General features: G+C 44.6%; 1 protein-coding gene across 37 annotated transcripts in view; it reads left to right on the top strand.

The window, feature by feature from the left end:
• The window catches only part of shot (dystonin-like protein short stop), a 105,072-nt gene that overhangs the window by 54,042 nt on the left and 30,238 nt on the right, over window positions 1-20,792 (top strand). For 36 of the 37 annotated variants that reach the window (XR_013038698.1, XR_013038697.1, XM_076533406.1 and 33 more), the window contains 5 exons: window positions 1,835-2,056; window positions 5,389-5,504; window positions 7,120-16,879; window positions 20,307-20,453; window positions 20,535-20,758. Coding sequence is in view for 35 of the 37 variants with exons in the window: in XM_076533406.1 (XP_076389521.1) it covers window positions 1,835-2,056; window positions 5,389-5,504; window positions 7,120-16,879; window positions 20,307-20,453; window positions 20,535-20,758 (10,469 nt within the window). In the remaining 2 variants the exon portion in view is untranslated. Of the gene's footprint in view, window positions 1-1,834; window positions 2,057-4,532; window positions 4,899-5,388; window positions 5,505-7,119; window positions 16,880-20,306; window positions 20,454-20,534; window positions 20,759-20,792 lie in introns of those variants that run through there. The other variant, XM_076533414.1, reaches the window with a different exon arrangement.

The following is a 20,792-nucleotide window of genomic DNA, read 5'->3' as shown; positions in this document are numbered from 1 at the left end:
ATCTAGATTTCTTCGAGTTTTCAATTGTTTTGCAGGGTCAAGGATTCATCGCGAGCTACATTCCTCTCGCTTTTATCTCGCACTAAATATCGCTTCAATTTGGGTTATTTTTTTCTCGCGTCGTAGTTGCTGTAAGATGCTGACGCTTTTCACTCGGATATGGCTGAGGCTGTCGAACAGAAATTCTTTCGCGATTGGATTCAAATGTTCCGGCATTCGGGGTGGTAAATTCAAACGCTTTTAATACGCTTTCCGCTTCGAACACCTTGGAGATTGTACACGAGCTTGCTTCCTCTTCCGTGGTTGTAATCGCTTGTAGATTTTCTCATGCAGTTCTTGAGTTACATTTCTAAATTTCCACATTTTTACATTCGCAAATTTTCAATTCCTTAAATTCTTCAATTCCTAAGTTCTTGATTTGTTAGAACACTAAATTTGTAACTCTTTAAATACCTCAGTTCTCAATTTCTTATATTGTTGAATCCATAAACTCTTGACTTGTTAGAACACTAAATTTGTAACTCTTTAAGTACCTCACTTCTCAATTCCTTATATTGTTCAATCCCTAAGTTCTTGATTTGTTAGAACACCAAATTTGTAACTCTTTAAATACCTCACTTCTCAATTCCTTATATTGTTGAATTCATAAATTCTTGACTTGTTAGAACACTAAATTTGTAACTCTTTAAATACCTCACTTCTCAATTCCTTATATTGTTCAATCCCTAAGTTCTTGATTTGTTAGAACACTAAATTTGTAACTCTTTAAATCCCTCAATTCTCAATTTCTTATATTGTTGAATTCATAAATTCTTGACTTGTTAGAACACTAAATTTGTAACTCTTTAAATACCTCACTTCTCAATTCCTTATATTGTTCAATCCCTAAGTTCTTGATTTGTTAGAACACTAAATTTGTAATTCTTTAAATCCCTCAATTCTCAATTCCCTAAATTGTTAGATCCTCAAGTTCTTGACTTGTGAGAACATTAAATTTGTAACTCATTGAGTGTCTAAAGCTGTAAAATCCTAAATTTCCAAAACCCCAAAACTCTAAATTTGTAATCTCCAAATCCTTACATTTCCAAACTTCCAAATCCTTAAATCTTCAAATCTTGAAATCACCAAATCCTTAAATCTCCAAATTCTTGAATCTCCAGATTCTCATATTTTTAAATCTTCAAACCCTTATATTTCCAAACCTTGAAATCTCCAAATCCTTAAATCTCTAAATCTTGAAATCTTGAAATCTTGAAATCTTCAAATCCTTAAATCTCTAAATCTCCAAATCTTCAAATCTTCAAATCTTCAAATCTTCAAACCTTTAAATCTCTTAATCTCCAAATCCTTAAATTCCCTAATGCCTAAACCTCCAAATTCCCAAATCTCCAAATCCCCAAATCCTCAAATCTCCAAATCTCTAAATTCCCATATCTCTGACCCATCAAATCCCTTAAACCCCAAATCTCTGACCCATCAAATCCCTTAAACCCCAAATCCCTAAATCTTCAAATCTCCAAATCCCCAAATCCTCAATCTCCAAATCCCTAAATCCCAAATTCGCACATTTCCCAGGGAAGCCACACTAAAGTGTACACCGTCACCAGCTTCTTTCACTCGGTTCTAACCGTTAGACGAACATGGTAGATCGCTTGAAGATGCTGAACCGCGTAAACGCGATCGATTTTGTCCCCGAAAACCGCTTGAGCTTGAAGACCGAGGGTACCGTAGGACGATGGTACTAGGAATGCTAAGGGAATAGAAGGGTTAGCGATGCACAGGCGAGAATCTAATACTTATGCACTAACCGTAACGGGCTAACCGAAACCCTTAGATCTACGGACAAAGGCTTCGAGCGTTCAAGGAACAGTTGGAAGATATCTGTCCGTCTTTGGACGCTTCGGTGAAGAAACCACGACGCGAATATGTTTCGACGGTCGACGACGTCGCTAGAGACCTAGATACTCTCAACAGGAGATACACCACCCTGGTGAATATCCTTCAGGAGAAGGTTAAACAGCTGGCAGCGCAACATCCTGAGGATACGTCTCTTCAGGTAAAATTTATTACCGTAGCCTTTATTTCATTTATTACCGTTACGAACAGCGACATTTTGCGTTATCATGCAACCAAGTTTTAGGGGAGTTACAATATTTTTAAGATGTCACACTAACATTTTATAGAAAAAAACAATTTTGTAATTTTTTAAGATTCTAAAGGTATTGCCTCCCTTAAATTTAAGTTCCGTTACTTTTCACATACTGCGTACAATGAAAGATTTAGAAACTGTGTCATCAGGTTATTACTTAATTTCCTAGTAACCGTTAGCAAGTGATAACCTAACGCGTATTTGCATAAACTTAGATACTTGAACCGCGAAAGGTTAAGATACGATTTCAGTATACAAGATTCTATTGTTACGATTTTATTGTCACTTAATATTATAGTTCTCATTTTGCATCTCAGCTAAAGTCGTCAATGTAGAAAGCACTATAAATACTATTGTCAGATCACAGCTCAAATTTCACGCCTCTCAATCACGGACTCTAGCCAGAAGGCACACTTATCCCAGAAAAGACTACCCATTCAGATTTATCAATTATTAACACGGAGATACCAAATTGGCAATGACCAAGTCTCTCCTTCAAATTCGCCCACGCACCAATGCTCACGAATAATTAAACCCGTTTTCTCGTTACGGAATGACGCGTTGTTACGTTGTTACAAAAAGTTTCATCCTTCCCGCCGCCTCTGCAAGGGATCGATATTTGCTCGCTTTACAGTGATGGCGAAACTTATCGCATTTTATCTTTTTCCCAAAATTTAATTTTTATTTAATACTTTGATACTTGTACATAACATTGTTTTATACCTTTGAAATATTTGTTGATATGATATTTGTAATCGATATTGTGGAGATAAGATTTTGTACACGATGACAAATTATTAATTGATGATATTTCTTTTAGGAAATTTATGAATTTAATTTGTAGGTTTGGAAATTTAGTATCGTGCAAAACAGTAATTTGAAAGTCGGTAAATTTATGAAGTAAATTTGTGAATTTAATTTGCAGATTTGGAAATGTAACTTGCAGAAGTTTAATTTAAAAGTCAGTAAATTTGTGAAGTAAAATTTTGAAGTTTATTTGCCAGTTTGTGAAGATTTGTAGATTCGTGAAATTAATTTGCAAGTTTAAAAATGTGTGACTTTAATAATTCACATGAAACAATAATAATTATTGATAATAATATTTCTTCTAAAAAATGCATTTAATAGAATGTATATTTACAGTTTGGCAAATTTAGTGATTTGCAAAGATAAGCAGTTTGAAATTTAATAAACTTGTGAATTTAATATTGTACAAATTTGTGAATTCAATAATTTGCAAGATAAAAGACTGTAATAATTTTCAATTTAAAAATATATAAATTTAATGATTTGCAAATTTGAGACTTCACAAACAAAATAATTAGCAAAATTAAAAAATATGTAAATTTAATAACTTGTAGTGTTTCAAGACTTCTGAATATCCAGATGTTCAAATTGGAAATCTGTGAACTTAACAATCTCCAAATTTGTGAATTTAATAACTTGCAAGATGCAAACGTGACTTCAATAATTTTCAATTTAAAAACATATAAATTTAACAATCTGCAAACTTGAGACTTCACAAACAAAATAAGTAGAAAAATATAAATTATGGAAATTTAATAACTTGCAGTGTTTCAAGACTTCTGAATATCCAGATATCCAAACTGGAAATCTGTGAATTTATTAATCTTCAAATTTGTTAATTTAATTATTTGCCAGATGCAAATGTGACTTCAATAATTTTCAATTTAAAAATATATAAATTTAACAATCTGCAAACTTGAGACTTCACAAACAAAATAATTAGCAAAATTAAAAAATATGTAAATTTAATAACTTGCAGTGTTTCAGACCTGCAAACCTGCAGATTCCCAAAGTGTAAAATCCATGAATTTACTGAAACATCAATATAAATTCAGTCCAAAACAATTGGTCAATGAATTGATGATTACATATCAATTTTCCGAGTGTTAAATTTTTGGCACGCAATAAGTTTCTCCACCCCTGGCGTAGTTCGATAGTCGACGGCGGCGCACAAGAGGGTAGCCCTCTCTGGCGCTGACCGTCGGTTCTCGTATCTGCGCCTTGCATTGCCGCATCGCCACGTCGCAAAAGTGGTTGGGCGTTTCTCTCGCGAAACTCCGGTGGCAAAATGCGCGTGCAAACGTCGTCCTTTGGAAACCCGTCGTTCATGTCCGGAATTAAAATCGTCCGAAAGGTATCTCGCTGCTCGCAATGAGAAAAAAAACTGGTCGACCGTGTCCTCTTCTCTAACGATCTACGATCAAAGACGATTGGAGCGTCTGAGAAAAGGGGGGAAATTAAAGGAGGCGGGGGATCGGCTTTTTCCTCGTCACGTGTTCGTGATCGGTGGGGACACGTGTCTCCGTTACTCATCGGATTACGTTATCCTTTAAATTTACGCAGGAGAACGTATTTGGAACGACAAAGCAATTAGCACAACGCGAGGAAAAACGGGCGGAGTAAATCGCGAAACGGTCGGTAAAGAGCGGTCGCATTTCTAAAATAAGACTCTGGCTTTTTCACGCGCACGGATGCCTCGTTTTCACGAGTTTACGCCGGCTGCGTGCCAACTCGAGAATCGAACGCCAGTCGTGCCGAGTTGTTCGCGGTGATTAAACGCGAGACTCCGCGGATAGAGACATGCACGCCGTGCGGTGCCCCACCGACGCGCAGCCCTGACACGCGACACACTTTCCGCAACCGAGGCGAAACGCGAATCAGATCTCGTTCGTTTATCGTCGACTGTGAAGCTATGAGGCTCGATAGAAGAATCGTCTGCGCGGTAATTTTCAAACGCTTTTACGTTTTATTTTTATTAATCGGACTTTATCGTAGCGCGCCACTCACGCATTCATGGAATGCACGACCTTTGTGGTTTTACGAGTCGCATTCGAAGAAAGTTTGATACTTTGCGACGCTCCATTTAGTGTATCTTATCAATGTTTTGGTATTTTTACCCATGTTTAACTATTTTTAGGTTAATACACACTTATCGAATGTATTTAATGTATCTTGTACTTTAACGCATGATACATGTACAATCTTATATATCAAATTACACTATCCTCTGATTTAATGTACTTTAAATTCTCACATATGTTACATGAACACATTTCATGTATTTAATCTCACATAAATTTGACGTATATCAAATGTACGCGTTTAATGTATCAACATATGTTTACAATTTGTGCTTACAATATGTTTACATTGAATGTATGTTGCAATTTAAGTTTTGGAATTGTTTAATAAAATGTTTACGAAATTTGCAGCGTGCGCTTCAGGAACAGAGACCACTCAGGACATTCCGTACGGAATTCAATATTTACGAGAGCAGTACCTGCGAGGAACGTTACACATCGACGACCACACACTATACACAGTCGCAGTGAGTAATGGTGTGGATTTAGAAGAATTGACCCTTTCGCAGCGATGACTTTGAAAATACTGATAAATTGTACGGTAGCTCCGACCGTATCGGCGTAACTAGACGGAGATCAGGATAAGCCTGCGACAACGTAATGCCTAGTCATACAACACATGGCGCTATGTGTGCATATATAACTCGTGATACGCGTGGATTTACGTGTCAAGATATTATGCATGGATATACGACGCTGATGTACAGCGCAATTCAAAGTTGATGAGTTTTATTTGTTGTGTTATTTTAAAGTACAATAGTCAAATTTTGATGTAATTTATTGATTATTACTTTTGGAAATGTGATTTTAGATGAAGCTTTGGAAGGTGACCTAAATAAAACGTTACTCAGTTGAAACTATTTGTGACGAGGACGTAATGCAACATCTGGATACTTAACACGTAGTAGTGCAACACATGAATATTTAACGCGTAGGAATACAACGCTTGAATATCTGACGCGTAGTAATGTAGCGTGTGGATATTTGACGCGCTGGAATACAACGCGTGGATATCTAACACGTTGGAATACGACGCTTGGGTATCTGACGCGGAGTAATCCAACGTGTGGATATTTAACACGCAGTAATACAACGCTTGGATATCTAACGAGTAGTAATGCAACGCGTGGATATCTGACGCGTAGTAATGCAACGCGTGGATATCTAACGCGCTGGAATACCACGCTTAGATATCTAATGCGCTGGAGTGCAACACTTGGGTATCTAACGCGTAGTAATGCAACGCGTGGATATATAACGCGTAATAATGCAACGAGTGGATATCTAACGCGTAGTAATGCAACGTGTGGATATATAACGCGTAGAAATGCAATGCGTGGATATCCAACGCGTAGTAATGCAACGTGTGGATATATAACGCGTAGTAATGCAACGCGTAGTAATGCAACGCGTGGATATCTAATGCGTAGTAATGCAACGCGTGGATATCTAACGCGCTGGAATACCACGCTTAGATATCTAATGCGCTGGAGTGCAACACTTGAGTATTTAACGCGTAGTAATGCAACGCGTGGATATCCAACGCGTGGATATCCAACGCGTGGATATCCAACGCGTAGTAATGCAACGTGTGGATATCTAACGCGTGGTAATGTAAAGTATGGGTATCTAACGCGCAGTAATGCAACGTGTGGATATCTAACGCGCTGGAATACCACGCTTAGATATTTAATGCGCTGGAGTGCAACACTTGGGTATCTAACGCATAGTAATGCAACGCGTGGATATCTAACGCGTAGTAATGCAACGTGTGAATATCTAACGCGTAGTAATGCAACACTTAGATATCTAACGCGCTGGAATACAACGCTTAGATATCTAACGCGCTGGAATACATCGCTTAGATATCTAACGCGTAGTAATCCAACGTGTGGATATTTAACTCGTGTCCCTACATTAATCGATACAATATTACATTATGATTCAAGGTTGATCCCCCTAACTAAAGTTACCTACCTACCTAGTTACGCCACAGGTCTACCAAAATTGCAACTAAAGAAAGGGTTAATCTTCAAATGAACCTTCCGCCTAAGAGGTCCTAATATATTCCTTATGCCGTAGGTACAGTTTAGAGCGGCGCGAGAGGACAGAACGTACAGAGAGGACAGAGACGGTCGTGTCCAGCGACGCGACACGACGTTCCAGTTCTCAAGAGAGTACTCGTCCCGATGGTAGGAGTACGTCCGTGGATCGGGATGGGGGAACGATCACGACGACGCAGTCCGATCAGGATATCGAGAAAGTGTCTCGAAAGCGGCAGCAAGAGGAGGATGAGAAGAAGGATCGTATGGACGAGGCGTCGTGGTCGAGAACGAGTAGCAGTATTAGCGGGAGCAGCGTGCATTTTAGCGAGAGTAGGAGCGTTAAGAGGATAGAGCGGGTGGAAGAGGGTATAGGTACAGAGAACGTGATAGAGGCTAGGGGTATCGTAGATCCACGGACAGGGAACGTGTTGACGGTGGGCGAGGCGATAAGTCTTAGGATCTTGGACGTTAGGAACGGTAGGATAACGTGCTCGAGGGACGGCAGGAAGACCGTCTCGATCGAGGAGGCGGCTCGCGAGAAGATAATCGAGGCGCGTCTCGCGGATCGTCTGCTAGGCCCGTGCGGATTCGACGAGGAGGGACGTCCGGTGTCTCTGCTCGAGGCGATCCAGCGGGAGCTGTTCGACGCGGAGAAACCAGACGGTTCCGGGCACGCAGATAGAGCGAAGGTAACTTACTCTAAAGAGAGTGTCCCCGTCGATGAGGGCGCGGTTAGCGTAGCCGATGCGATAAAGGACGACGACGTAGGCAAGGGTTCCGCGTTGGATCCGCGGACGGGCGAGCTAGTTACGAAAGATGGCGAGAGGCTGTCGGTCGAGGAGGCTCACGCGAGAGGTTACCTGGCGAAACTCGACGTAACCGTGACCGTTAAGAGGAACGCGTTACCGTTATCCGACGCGATATCCCAAGGTCTCGTGGACGAGACCTTAGGTCGGGTGCTTGACAGGATCACGGGAGAGAGTTACGCCCTTGACGAGGCAGTCGAGAAAGGAATACTAGACCCAAACGCGAGGGAGGTCGTGGACGCTAGGAACGATACCAAAGTGACGTTGTTGGATGCCATGAAACTGGGCATCGTCAACCCTAAGACCGGCAAATATATGCACGGTCTCACCATGGAGAAGTTGTCTCTGAAGGAGGCGCGTCGACGACGACTGATAGTGAAACCAATGACCCTGAAGGATTGTCGCGATTCGGAGATCATCGACGAGAGCGGGAAGATCACCAGCCCCGCGCATAGAACCAAATTAACTGTAACGGAAGCGATCGAAAGAGGTGTCCTCGACGCCGATCGATTGAAGTCAATTGTCGACGCGACGACCGGTGAAACGATCACGCTCTCCGAGGCGTTAGATCGTGGCTTGATCAATCCTAAGACGACCACTTACAGAAACGCGAACACCGACGAGGAAATTGCTATTTCGGAAGCCGTTGAGAAGGGTCTGGTTACCTCGCTCGCACAGAAGACAATATTTGATGTGGATGGCTTCAGAGATCCTTTGACCGGAGAGTACGTGAGCTTGAACGCAGCTTTGCTGAAAGGTTTGATCAGTTCCAAGTCGGGCGGCAGTTATATCGTCGATCCGAATACCGGAGAAAGAGTTTCGCTGGCCGAGGCTGAAGAACGAGGTTACATTCGACCGGAAGTTGCTGAGATGTTTAACAGAGGTATCGGTATCGTCGAAGAAGGCAAAGAGATCACTCTTCTTGAAGCCGTTTTCTCGGAGCTGATCGATCCGAAGACTGGTCTGTTATTGGATCCGAGGACCAAGAAACCGGTAGCTCTCGAAAATGCGATGAAACGTGGTATCATTACTCCCGACGGAGCTGCGTTGCTCACGGGGTTATTGAACGTCACTGTCACCACGCAGACTACCACAAAGGTAAAAGAAGTTAAACACGAAGAGATTAACAACGGATTTGAACGATCGACTAAAGAACGAGTACATGTCGAAGCGATGGACGTCGAAGAGACTCTTGAACCTTCTCTGAAAGACAACATTCCTAGAGCAATTGGCACTACCACGACTATTATCTCTAAAGATCACGTAGTTACTTCTTCGGAAGCGAAAGCGAGCATTCTCGTTAATGCCAAGGACTCTTCAAAAGCGAAGGATAACGACAATGCTGTTCAGACATCCAGGAGTAATCGATACAAGGATCCAGATCAGGACCAAGACACCAGCATGATCAGTGACCCATCCAGAGAGGACAGCTTATCGATGGAAAAGAGAGTATTCGAACTACCAACCGATGGATGGTCCCTCTCCGAAGCGATCGATCGAAAACTCTTCGATCCAACCACCGGTCTCTTCATCATCCCAGGAACGGACAGGTTGGTTTCATTCGAGGAATGCGTGAAACTGCGGATCATCGACCCGAACTCCAGCTTCGTGATCGACCCGAACAACGGCAGGAAGGTTTCCCTGCTCCGCAGTTTGGAGAAGAACATCCTAGACTCCACCGGCCATTACACTTACCCACAAAAGATCTCGATGAAGGAGGCGATTGACAGAGGGCTGGTCCTCCTGGAGGGTAAAACACCCGACATCGATCACTCTCAACAGAGGTTACTGCGAATCACCAAGATGTCTGGGGAACCGGACAAATTGGAGGTGATGCGACTCGACGATCCTTCGAAGCAGCTAGACAGCAAAGATTCCGAAAGTTACGGGATTCCGGATCCCGTACGAGTCTCGCGAGGTTTGATCTATGATCCAATCACCGCTCTAGTCATTTCCACTGAAACTAAAACGTCGAAGGAATTATTAGCGGCTTTGTCCGACGGTACGTTGCCGATGGATGTGGTGATCGTTACAGACCCTGTGACAGGAAAGGCAATTCAAGGCATACCGGAAGCTATTCAGCGCGGTATAATCGATCCCAAGACGTTGGAATACTACGTCAACGAAAACAGGAAGCTATCTTTGATGGACGCTGCGAAGTTCGGGGCAGTAACCGTGTTGGGTATTCCTCTGGTTCCTGTTACGTCTTCGACACCTATTTCGGACACCAACATACCTCGTGAAATGAAAGAATCGTCGCCGATCGATCGGGACCAAAGTTCGATAATCGGCAAACCGAACTATGAATCGGATTCTGCCATTGGATCCACATCCGTGATGGATTCTGTGACCGACTTCTCGCCAACGGCGGCGACCAGCGAGGAACCTTCCATCTCGAAAGAAGGCGACGAAGAGAGGTTCAAACCTTTCGATCCTAAATACGAAGCAATTATCGGAGAGACAGTTGTGTGGCCAAGTTCGGAGGGCGAAACCAAGTCCATCGTTCTTCAGAAGATGAGGAAGCGTGTGGTGAAAGCCAAGGAAGCTTTGGAGAGCGGATTGATAGACGCGGAAACCGCCGAGATCTTTACAAGGAAAATGGCGGTGGAGGACGGTAAACCTGTCACTCTCTCGGAAGCTATTCGCAGCAAGAAAATAGACGCAGATTCTGGGAAGATCGTCGATCCTCAAAGAGGAGATATCCTCAACATCGGTGAGGCAGTCGAACGTGGAGTCTTGGATCCCGTGAGTGCCGATGTTCTGGTGCCTTTGGCTAAAAGTCTGTCCATCCCTGGTTTGTACAAACAAGGTCTGCTCGATCCTCACGAGGGCAAGGTGGTTCATCCAGAGACCGGTGCACATCTGACATTGAAAGAAGCGATTCTTTGCGAGATAGTAGACCCGTTATCAAAGTTGACCTGTTCAGATGGTCGCACAGAAACCCTTCGCAGTGCCATTGAGAGTGACCTCGTTGACCCGGAGAGGTCTTTGATAAAAACTAGTCAAGGTGATAGCGTCAGCCTGGTGAAGGCTGTCGAGAGCAACGTGTTCGCCGACTCGGACAGGGACCAAGAAAGAATACCTCCTGCTGGTATGACCTTCACAGTTGCCTTAGAACGAGGACTCATAGACGCAGCGGGCAAAGAGATACGACATCCGATCACGGAGGAACGTTTGTCCTTGGAAGACGCTATAAAGGGTAACTTCATCATGTCGTTACCTTGTCCAGTGACATCCGATAGCATGGAGGTGACCAAAGCGCTAGAGGCTGGCCTCATTGATAGAGAAAAGGGTGTCTTCGTTCATCCGACGACTGGTACGCCAGTGCGTCTATTGACGGCCATAGAATCTGGTCTGCTGGTGGTCAAACCACCCATAAGCAGCGAATCCGTTACAGTAACTACCACCGGTATCACGGAGACAGTCACCTGCCATCATACAGTTACCACTAAGAGCATTGATATTTTATCAGGTTATGCGCTGGTGGGTCCCAACGAGGTGCGAAACATGGAGACCGGAGACACCATGACGATCGACGAGGCTCGTACGAAAGGAATCGTCAGGGAGGAATCTGAAAAGAAGGTAGAGTTCACCACGAAGGACATCAAAATGACGTTCGATGATGCTTTACAGAAGGGTCTCCTCGATATGAACGCTGGTACCTACACGAATCCGTCGACAGGATGTGCCATGTCCATTCAGAAGGCTATCGAGAACGGTTTGCTGGAAGATCGAGCAGATCCCACGGCCGAGAAGCAACCCATCGATCAGATTTACGACGAGAAGACGGAGAGGTTCTTAGACCCGGAGACGAAGAAGTCCTACACCCTCAAAGAGGCGGTGGAAGTTGGACTGGTGGATCCAAACACTGTTCTTTATGATCCAAGAACCGCTGAGACTGTGACGACTAAGCAGGCACTTGAGAAGGGAATGATCGATCCTGTTACAGGGAAGACGAAGGACGTTGAAGGAGGAGGAGTTTCCTTGAAGCAAGCTGCGAAGTTGGGATTACTGGCTGTTGTCGCTGCACCCGTCTTGGCTGGAAAAGCGGTGTATGATGCTGTTCGTGATGCTTCTGCTGGCAAAGAGAAAGTGGTAACAAAAGAAGTCACTAAGGTTGCACGTTCTGCAGATACTGCGAAAGTCACTAAAGTAGATATTGTCAAAGACACTCTTCCTAAAGCAGACATTGTCAAAGACACTCGTCCTAAAGAAGGCATTGTCAAGGACACTCCTAAAGAGGACGCTGTCAAAGTCACTCCTAAAGAAGACATTGCTACACATCCCAAAGAAGACGGTGTTAAAGTTACTGGTCCTGAAGAGGATATTGCTAAGGTTACACCTCCTAAAGAGGACGCTGTTAGAGTTACTAGTCCAGAAGAAGGCGTTGTTAAAGTTACACATCCTAAAGAAGACGGTGTTAAAGTTACTAGTCCTGAAGAAGACGTTAAAGTCACACATCCCAAAGAAGACGTTGTTAAAGTTACCCATCCTGAAGAAGACGCTGCTAAGACCACACATCCTGAAGAGGACATTGTCAAGGTCACTCATACCAAAGAAGAAATTGTTGAGGTCAAACATTCTAAGGAGGACATTGTTGAGGTGACACAACCTAAAGAAGATATTGCGAAGGTCACACATCCTGAAGAAGACGGTGTTAAAGTTACTGGTCTTGAAGAAGATATTGTTAAGGTCACACGTCCTGAAGAAGAGGTTGTTAAAGCCACTGCTAAAGAAGAAGAGAAGGTAACTGCAGTCGCAGCACCTCAGATACCATCAAAAGATGATCTTACAAAGGAAGTTGTACAAAAAGTAGCAGATAAGGTTCCAACTCCAAAAGATTCGTCGGAGCAAGCTCAAAAGGAAGCCTTGAAGTCAGAGATTCAATCCGAACTTCCAAAGAAAGAAACACAAGAAAAGAAACCAGAGACATTGAAAACAGAACCTGAACAGCGTTCCAAAGCAGATATACCAGTTGTAAAAGTGGAGGAACCATCAGAGGCTAGTCAAATACAGAAACCGATTGAGACATCCTTGGAGGAACCTGACGAAGAACAGGAGAAGGAGATCGATTTCGAATCCGAAGAAGGCGACAGGAGATTCGTGATCGAAGTGACGCCTGATCTGACGGTACAAGACCTCGTCGTTCGAGACGCGTACGACCCTGAGAAAGAAAGGTTCCTAAACCCAGAAACCGGAGAAGTTATCTCGTTCAACGACTTCGTTCTAGAACTCAGAATTTTTGACCCAGACGAGGTGTTGGTGAAAGACTTGACCTGCAAAACAAGGGACAGGTACGTGTCTCTTCGGGACGCGATAGCGAAGCCTCTGGTCGACCGAAATCTGGGGAACATGGTTGACCCTAAGACTGGTAAAAAGATTCCCTTCTTCGAAGCAGTGAAGCTAGGTCTCATCAAGCAAGGACCACCTATGGAACATTCTGAAGCGACGGAGAGCAAAGAAGGTCTAAGTTTACGACAGGCCGTTGAAATTGGCCTACTTGACCCGGCCACCTGCGAAGTACGAGATCCAACCACCAACAAGATGCTGAAACTGAACGAAGCCATCGAAATAGGTCTGATCGACCCAGATTCGATCAGCATACGAGATCCAGTTAACGACGAGGTGTCTCCTCTTCCGGAAGTGTTGGAGTCCGGCGCGAAGGTCGACGTTGAAGACGCTTTCGTGAAAGGGTTGATCGTACCCGAGTCGCGCAAGCCAATTTCTCTGGAAGCTGCCATCAGAAAGGGACTGTACGAAGAGGACACCGGTAAAATCACGGATACGCTGACCAGTCAATCCATAGATGTCGAAGAGAGCGTACGAAGAGGAATAATTGACGCATTCATTAGTGAATGTGAGGACACGAAAGCAGGAACCTTCTTATCCTTGGAAGAGGCGTTAGGCGGTGAGTCGAAGCTCCTGGACCCTAACACGGGTCGTCTTCGGGACACCAAGGCTGGAGAGCTGTTACCATTGAACGTCGCCCTCGACAGAGGCATGATACTCACCACGGGTTTCGTACCTTCCCTGATCGACGTGATAGTTCAGGAATATTATTCGCCAAGAACGGGCCTGGTCGCCAACCCCAGGACAGGAGAGGAGACTACCTTGAAGGAAGCGTTGGCCACCGACTACGTCGACGGAGAGACAACGATGGTCAGAGACGACCGGAACGACAGAGTGTTATCCTTGCAAGAAGCTGAAGAGAATCAGCTGATCGACCTAGAGCAGGGAATCCTCCTCTCCCCACACCCTATGACCTTGGACGTCGCTTATGAGAAAGGGTACATCCTCAGCACGGTGAAGCCTTGGTCCTTGCAAGAGGCATTGGCCCATCAGACTTACGATCCCGAAAAAGGCACCTTCGACATCGATGGAGTCACTTACACCCTCGAGGAAGCATTGGAGAACGGCTTGATCGCAAAGGACAGTCCTTCTGTGAAGGATCCGAGGAACAGCGAGATCATCTCTCTGGGCGAGGCCATCAAGCAGGGTCTGATCGACCCCAAGACCGCAACAGCCATCGATCCGTCCACCAGTTCACCGTTGTCCTTGACCGACGCTCTCGACCGTGGCTTGATAGTGCCTGCCAAACGCAAGATATCCCTGCCAGAGGCCGTCTTCAAGGGTCTCTACGAGCCGACCACCGGTCGCTTCATCGTTCCAGAGACTCGAGAGAAGCTGCCGACCGACCGCGCCATCAAAGTCGGCGTGATCGACCCCAGCACAGCGGTGGTGGTACGTCAGCCACACGGCAAGGCCATCACCTTCACCAAAGCCATCAAGGAGCTGATAGTTGACCCGAAGACCGGCACAGTAACCAACGAGAAGGGCAAACCGGTGGACTTCCGTGAGGCGTTAGAACACGGATTGCTTCTAGAGGCCCGTAGGCCCATGACTTTCAGCGAGGCCATCTCCAAAGGCATTCTCGATAAGAGGACCAACATGTTCCTGGACCCCCAGACAGGTGTCTACCTGACTTTAATCGAGGCCATACGGAAGAACCTGATCGACGCCGACTCAGTGACCGTGAAGGACGGCAGGAGTGGCTTCCGCCACAGAATCTCTATGATGGAGGCCATCAGAACAGGCTATATCGACGGATCTAAGGGTAAAGTGAACGTGACACCAGAATCCACCATGTCGCTGCAGGAAGCGTACGAAGCTGGCCTCATAGTGGACCACAGAGCCGCTGTTTCTCTTCAACGCGCTATTCACCAGGGTCTCTACGACGAGCAGACTGGAAAGATTACGGATCCTACCACCGGAAGAGCGGTCACCCTGCACGAGGCGATGAGGAATTGTCTGATCAACCCTACACTACCTTGCTATTGGGATAAACGAGCGGACAGGTTGCTGTCCTTGGCTGAAACCTGTCGAGCCACGGTGATAGACAGACGGTCAGGAATGTTCAAAGAACCTGGAGCGAACAGGACCGTGTCCCTGACTCTCGCCCTGCAGCTGGGTCTGATCGTCGACATCGAAACCGCGGAGTTCAACCTCCACCAAGCGATCATGATGAACATCTACGACCCCGCGACCGGGAAATTGACTCACCCGTCGACCAACCAGGTTCTGACCCTAGCGGAAGCCTGCAGATCAGAGCTGATCGATCCTCACGGCTCCATCATCCGGGACGTCAGATCTGACAAGTATCTGCCACTTTCCGACGCTGTCTCCTCAGGAGTGATCGATGACATCCGCGGTACTTACAACGCACTGCCGGAACGCGAAGAACCGATCAATCTGCGGGAGGCTGCCAACAAGGGATACATCGTGCCTTCTCAATTCCCGCTCAGCATCGAGGAAGCAGTGAACTGTTACCTCTACCGAGGTCAGACTGGAGTGTTCGTCGACCCCCGCACTAACGAGAGCCACGACTTAGCTCGAGCGTTCGATGTGGGCCTCCTGGACCCCGACACCACCGCCCTGAAAGATGTGACCACCGGACAAATAACGTCCCTCTCTGCCGGTATCGAGAACGGTTTGATCGACGTTCCTCAGGGTCGAGTCATCGACTCGAAAACGAAACGGGGTTATCCGATAGATGTGGCTCTCGAACGTGGTCTTCTGGTGACCTTGGAGAAACCTATGACACAGCAGTCGGCGCGAAGGAGTCTTATTCGCAAGGAGGAACCTCGACAGGAGTATACTCTTCAAGAAGCTGTGGATAGTAGTCTTTTAGATGAAAACGCAGCCGTGATCAGAGACCCGAAGAGCGGTCGATTCGTGACGGTCAGCAACGTCCTGGCTGACGGTATGCTGGATCCATCCGTCAAAGCAACCTTCGAGGGTGATGCACCTAAAACGGCCGATGGCAAACTTGTTCCTCGATTCGTGCGTTTCGGAGACGTTGAAGTGTTCTTCATCAAACCTCTGTCCTTCGAGGAGGCTACCGAGAAAGGACACTTGTCCATGGAGAGTGGAAAACTGACGGATCCAAAGACCGGAGAGCCCGTTACATTGAAAGAGGCGGTTGACCTTGGTATCGTTGACTCCGACTCTGCGTTGATCAAGGACACGAAGAAGAGGAAGCTCGTTAAGTTGTCCGAGGCGTTCAGGAAAGGTCTGATGGACGCCGAGAAAGGGAACGTTTTAGAAACGGAAACGTCCAGATTGTATCCGTTGTCGAAGGCGTTAGAGACCGAACTGTTAATCACACCTAAACGGGGTTTATCGTTCATAGAGGCCTTGATGTTTGGTCTTTACGATGCGACTTCCGGTCGCTTCAATGATCCCTTCCTGGTCGCGTCCGCGTCCGATCGTAAACCGACCACGTTGAAAGAGGCGATCGATTCAGGCTTGATAGATCCGTCCAGCACGGTGATCAAAGAACCCGCCACCGGTAAAATCGTTAGTTTGTTAGAGGCTATTAATACCGAGATAATAGATCCTATAGCGGGCAGGCTTATCGAAGATCCATCGGGAAAGAACGTCGACTTCGCGAAAGCCCTGGAGCAGGGTTATATTCTCACCGCAGAAGCTAGGGTAAGTGGCACTCTTTCTTGCTTCTTCTTCTACTTCGATTTCTTCTCTATACTGTACACTTCGTCGTCCTATACGACGTTTATTCTTCCTTTGAACTCTCCTTTCCTTGCTATTACTACGTTTTTCTTATTTTCTGTTTTTGCTAAACGATCTTTTTGTCTTTTTTGTTCATGTTTTTTTTTTTTATTGTTTATTTAACCCTTTCGGTGCTGTGTACAGTTCGAAATATACGGAGTATACAATTTTATTTAAAACGATAGTTAAACAGTTGTATTGTGATACGCGGATATGACGGAATAGTATAAATATTGTACATGTAGAGTATGTTAAATGTTGATATGCGCGTCGGACATGATACGTGTCGGATACGATACGTGCTGGATACGATACGTGCTGGATACGATACGTGCTGGATACAATACGTGTCGGATACGATACGTGCTGGATACGTTACGTGTCGGATACGATACGTGCTGGATACGATACGTGTCGGATACGATACGTGTCGGATACGATACGTGCTGGATACGATACGTGCCGGATACGATACGTGCTGGATACGATACGTGTCTGATACGATACGTGCTGGATACGATACGTGCTGGATACGATACGTGCTGGATACGTTACGTGTCGGATACGATACGTGCTGGATACGATACGTGCTGGATACGATACGTGCTGGATACGTTACGTGTCGGATACGATACGTGCTGGATACGATACGTGTCTGATACGTTACGTGTCTGATACGATACGTGCTGGATACGTTACGTGTCTGATACGATACGTGCTGGATACGATACGTGCCGGATACGATACGTGCTGGATACGTTACGTGCTGGATACGATACGTGCTGGAGACGATACGTGCTGGATACGATACGTGTCGGATACGATACGTGCTGGTTACGATACGTGTCGGATACGATACGTGCTGGATACGATACGAATATTTTAATAATATACAACAGTAATTTTTTGAACGCCGAAAGGGTTAACGTCTTTATATATTTTTTGTTTTCTACATCTAATTTTTTTCAAATAACCGCTTGCCAAAGGTAATGGATCGTTACGTTATTGTACGCTTCGATGCATCCGGTCGTCTATCGCTCTACGTGTGCGACGATAGCCGACCACGAACCTGCGAATACACGTCCTCGTGTATCCTACTATCGGCGATCTTGCCGATAGCAGCAAACTAGCAACAGAGCAAAACAATCGTTTAACCAGAAGCACCGACATCAGAACTTATCATCCTGCATGGAGCCCCGTAATAAGAGCGTGCCACGATACATATAAAAGAATGTCATCGAGTCAAGAACAGATCGTCTCGTCGCGGATAATCGATAATTAAAAGATCCAACGCAAGAACGACACCCGTTGATAAAGAAAGCGAATGAAGAACGATATCGTTTCGCGTGGGGCGCTCCTCCCTTATTTAATTATCCTGTCTCGTTCACGCTCGCATCATATACCCAACTGCGCACGTCATTCACAATTATTTTTCACGTAACAGGGGGCTAATGTCATACTAAAAACGATAAACAAGAGAGAACGATTACGTTCGTCACGGTAATTGTGTGATTTAATCGATTAACTTGAATGTAATACGTGTCATCGATCTATCTTTCGTGTCGCCTGATCGCATCGGCAAGGCTAATTCGATTCATATAATTAGATTAATAATATATCGTTTAACGTTCGTTGATGGTTATTTGCACGTTGGTTCGTCCACGTTTCAACGCTTTCCTTCGAATCACCTTCCTTTTAATTTTTGTTATTTTTGAAATTAAATTCTTTATGAATCCTGACATGGAAAGGCAGAAGCAAAGCGTGAGACGTTACTAAGAAAATTGTATTTAACGTGTATCCTGATAATCAAGCAGTTAATTGGGGCAATTAACGACGTCAAGTACAGCGAAGTTCATTGCGTAGCCACGTGTTACGTGTGATCGCATGCATAACCCTTGTGCGGGCAGTCGAGTCATCATGTAATCATTTTTATTTTTAGTAGTCTGTATTTTTCGAATTCATTTTCACCAATATTTTAAATTGCTACGTTTATTACAGTTTCAGTAGGTATTAGTGGGTGTCTGATTGTCTGCACAAGGGTTAACACGTTGAATGTTCACTATGGCACATTATAATTGTAATCACAATAGATTCTCGCTCTATTGTCTTCCATAGTAACAGAACGTGTCTACTACGCGTTGCTATAGCAACAGAGGGCGTTACTACGCGTCGCTATAGCAACTGGGGCGTTGCTACGCGTTGCTATAGTAACAGTAGGCGTTACTACGCGTCGCTATAGCAACGGGGGCGTTACTCCGCGCCGCTATAGTAACAGTAGGCGTTCCTACGCATCAAAATTTAACATTTACTGTTCAACAAAGAATAAAGATGACAATATAACGAGAATCTACTGTACGCAATTATGTAAATACTTTGCCGGCCGACATCATTAATGACTCTGACGTATAAATAATATTATAAAATTGAAAGTACGTAGAAGTCAAAGTGATGACGCCCTCAGACTCCCTCACATCATTCAACGTGTTAACGGGTTACCATCGAACGCACACGCCGCCATATCACAGAAACCGTCCCCCATTATACATTACATTATACTCATCGAAGTAACGAAAATTTATTCGATACGATATGATGCTCGTATATACCTTATTCATTTAATTCAGTTCGATTATTATTTACACAGAGGTTTTCCTTTCTTTTTCAGGTATTTATTACGTTCAGTTTTAGCTCGATCCTGTTTCTTTCTAGCACGAGTTTGCGGAAATCTCTGAGCACGTGTAGCATATGTAGCTCGACAAACGTTTATGCCAATATAATATAAATTATTTATATATATATATATCCTGTAATCGTAAGCGCGACTTTTTCCTCCGATTTCCCCAGTTTTCATCTCTCTCTCGTTATTTTATCACTCGTCGTCATTTGAACCCGATCGTTTCTTATTTTGCTTGTGGACGCGTCTTACTGACGAGAACGCGGCTTGTGTCCTCGTTCGCTTCGAGACTGCATAGAGAAAACCACGTACAGGACAAATTATGCAGCTCGATTACTCGCTGCAGATCAGTCAGATCTATTTTTCTAAAAAAAGAGACTGTGTTTTGTTTACCCTTTATTTTAATTTTAATTGTTTACTTATAACGTGTTTTACGTTTACGTTCCAAGTGTGTGTATGTGTTTGCATGCGTGAGATACGTTTTTTAAGCTTACCATGTCTCCTGTTTTTTTTATTTAATCTTATCCCTTACAGAGCGACCGCCATTGGTAAGAGGGCGGTTTTATCGTTACATATATCTTGTTAGTAATAGAGCACGTTAGAGTAAGTCATTACGCGCGCACCGCCTGTCGCATTCCATATCAATTTGCATGTTCTCTTTGTTGCAAATCATTGTAGCAAGCGGTCGAAGAGAAGTACAAACTGTGCGACGAAACGTCGTCGAGGTTGCTACAATGGATATCCGAGGTCGAGGACAAGTTAGCCAACCAAGGCAACGTGAAGGAAGACATCGACGATCTTCGAAATCAGATAAACGCCATGAAAGTAAGATCAATTTCATTAACCTGAATCTGGATTCCATAGAAAAGACTTGCATTATATATTAATGTAAAACTATACTTTCAGGAGATCAAAGAGGACCTAGAAGCCCATTCCCGCCCCGTCGCCTCCTGTCTCGATCAAATTCGCCAGGTGGTCCTGACCGGTAGCAACGTGTTGTCCAGCGAAGAAGTGTCCACGCTAGAGAAAAATGGTCGGTCCCTGAAGACCAGGTTCGACAGAGCCACGGATCGTACCGAGCGAATGGTGAAACGCCTAACAGCCGCCAGAGACGATTTGGTCAAATTCAAGTAAGTATACGAAGTACATTCCTCTATTTTCAAT

Source organism: Megachile rotundata, chromosome 7 (genome assembly GCF_050947335.1).
Source record: "Megachile rotundata isolate GNS110a chromosome 7, iyMegRotu1, whole genome shotgun sequence".
In the NCBI taxonomy this organism is placed as follows: Eukaryota; Metazoa; Arthropoda; class Insecta; order Hymenoptera; family Megachilidae; genus Megachile; species Megachile rotundata.
This window is presented reverse-complemented; position numbering and strand designations above follow the sequence as displayed.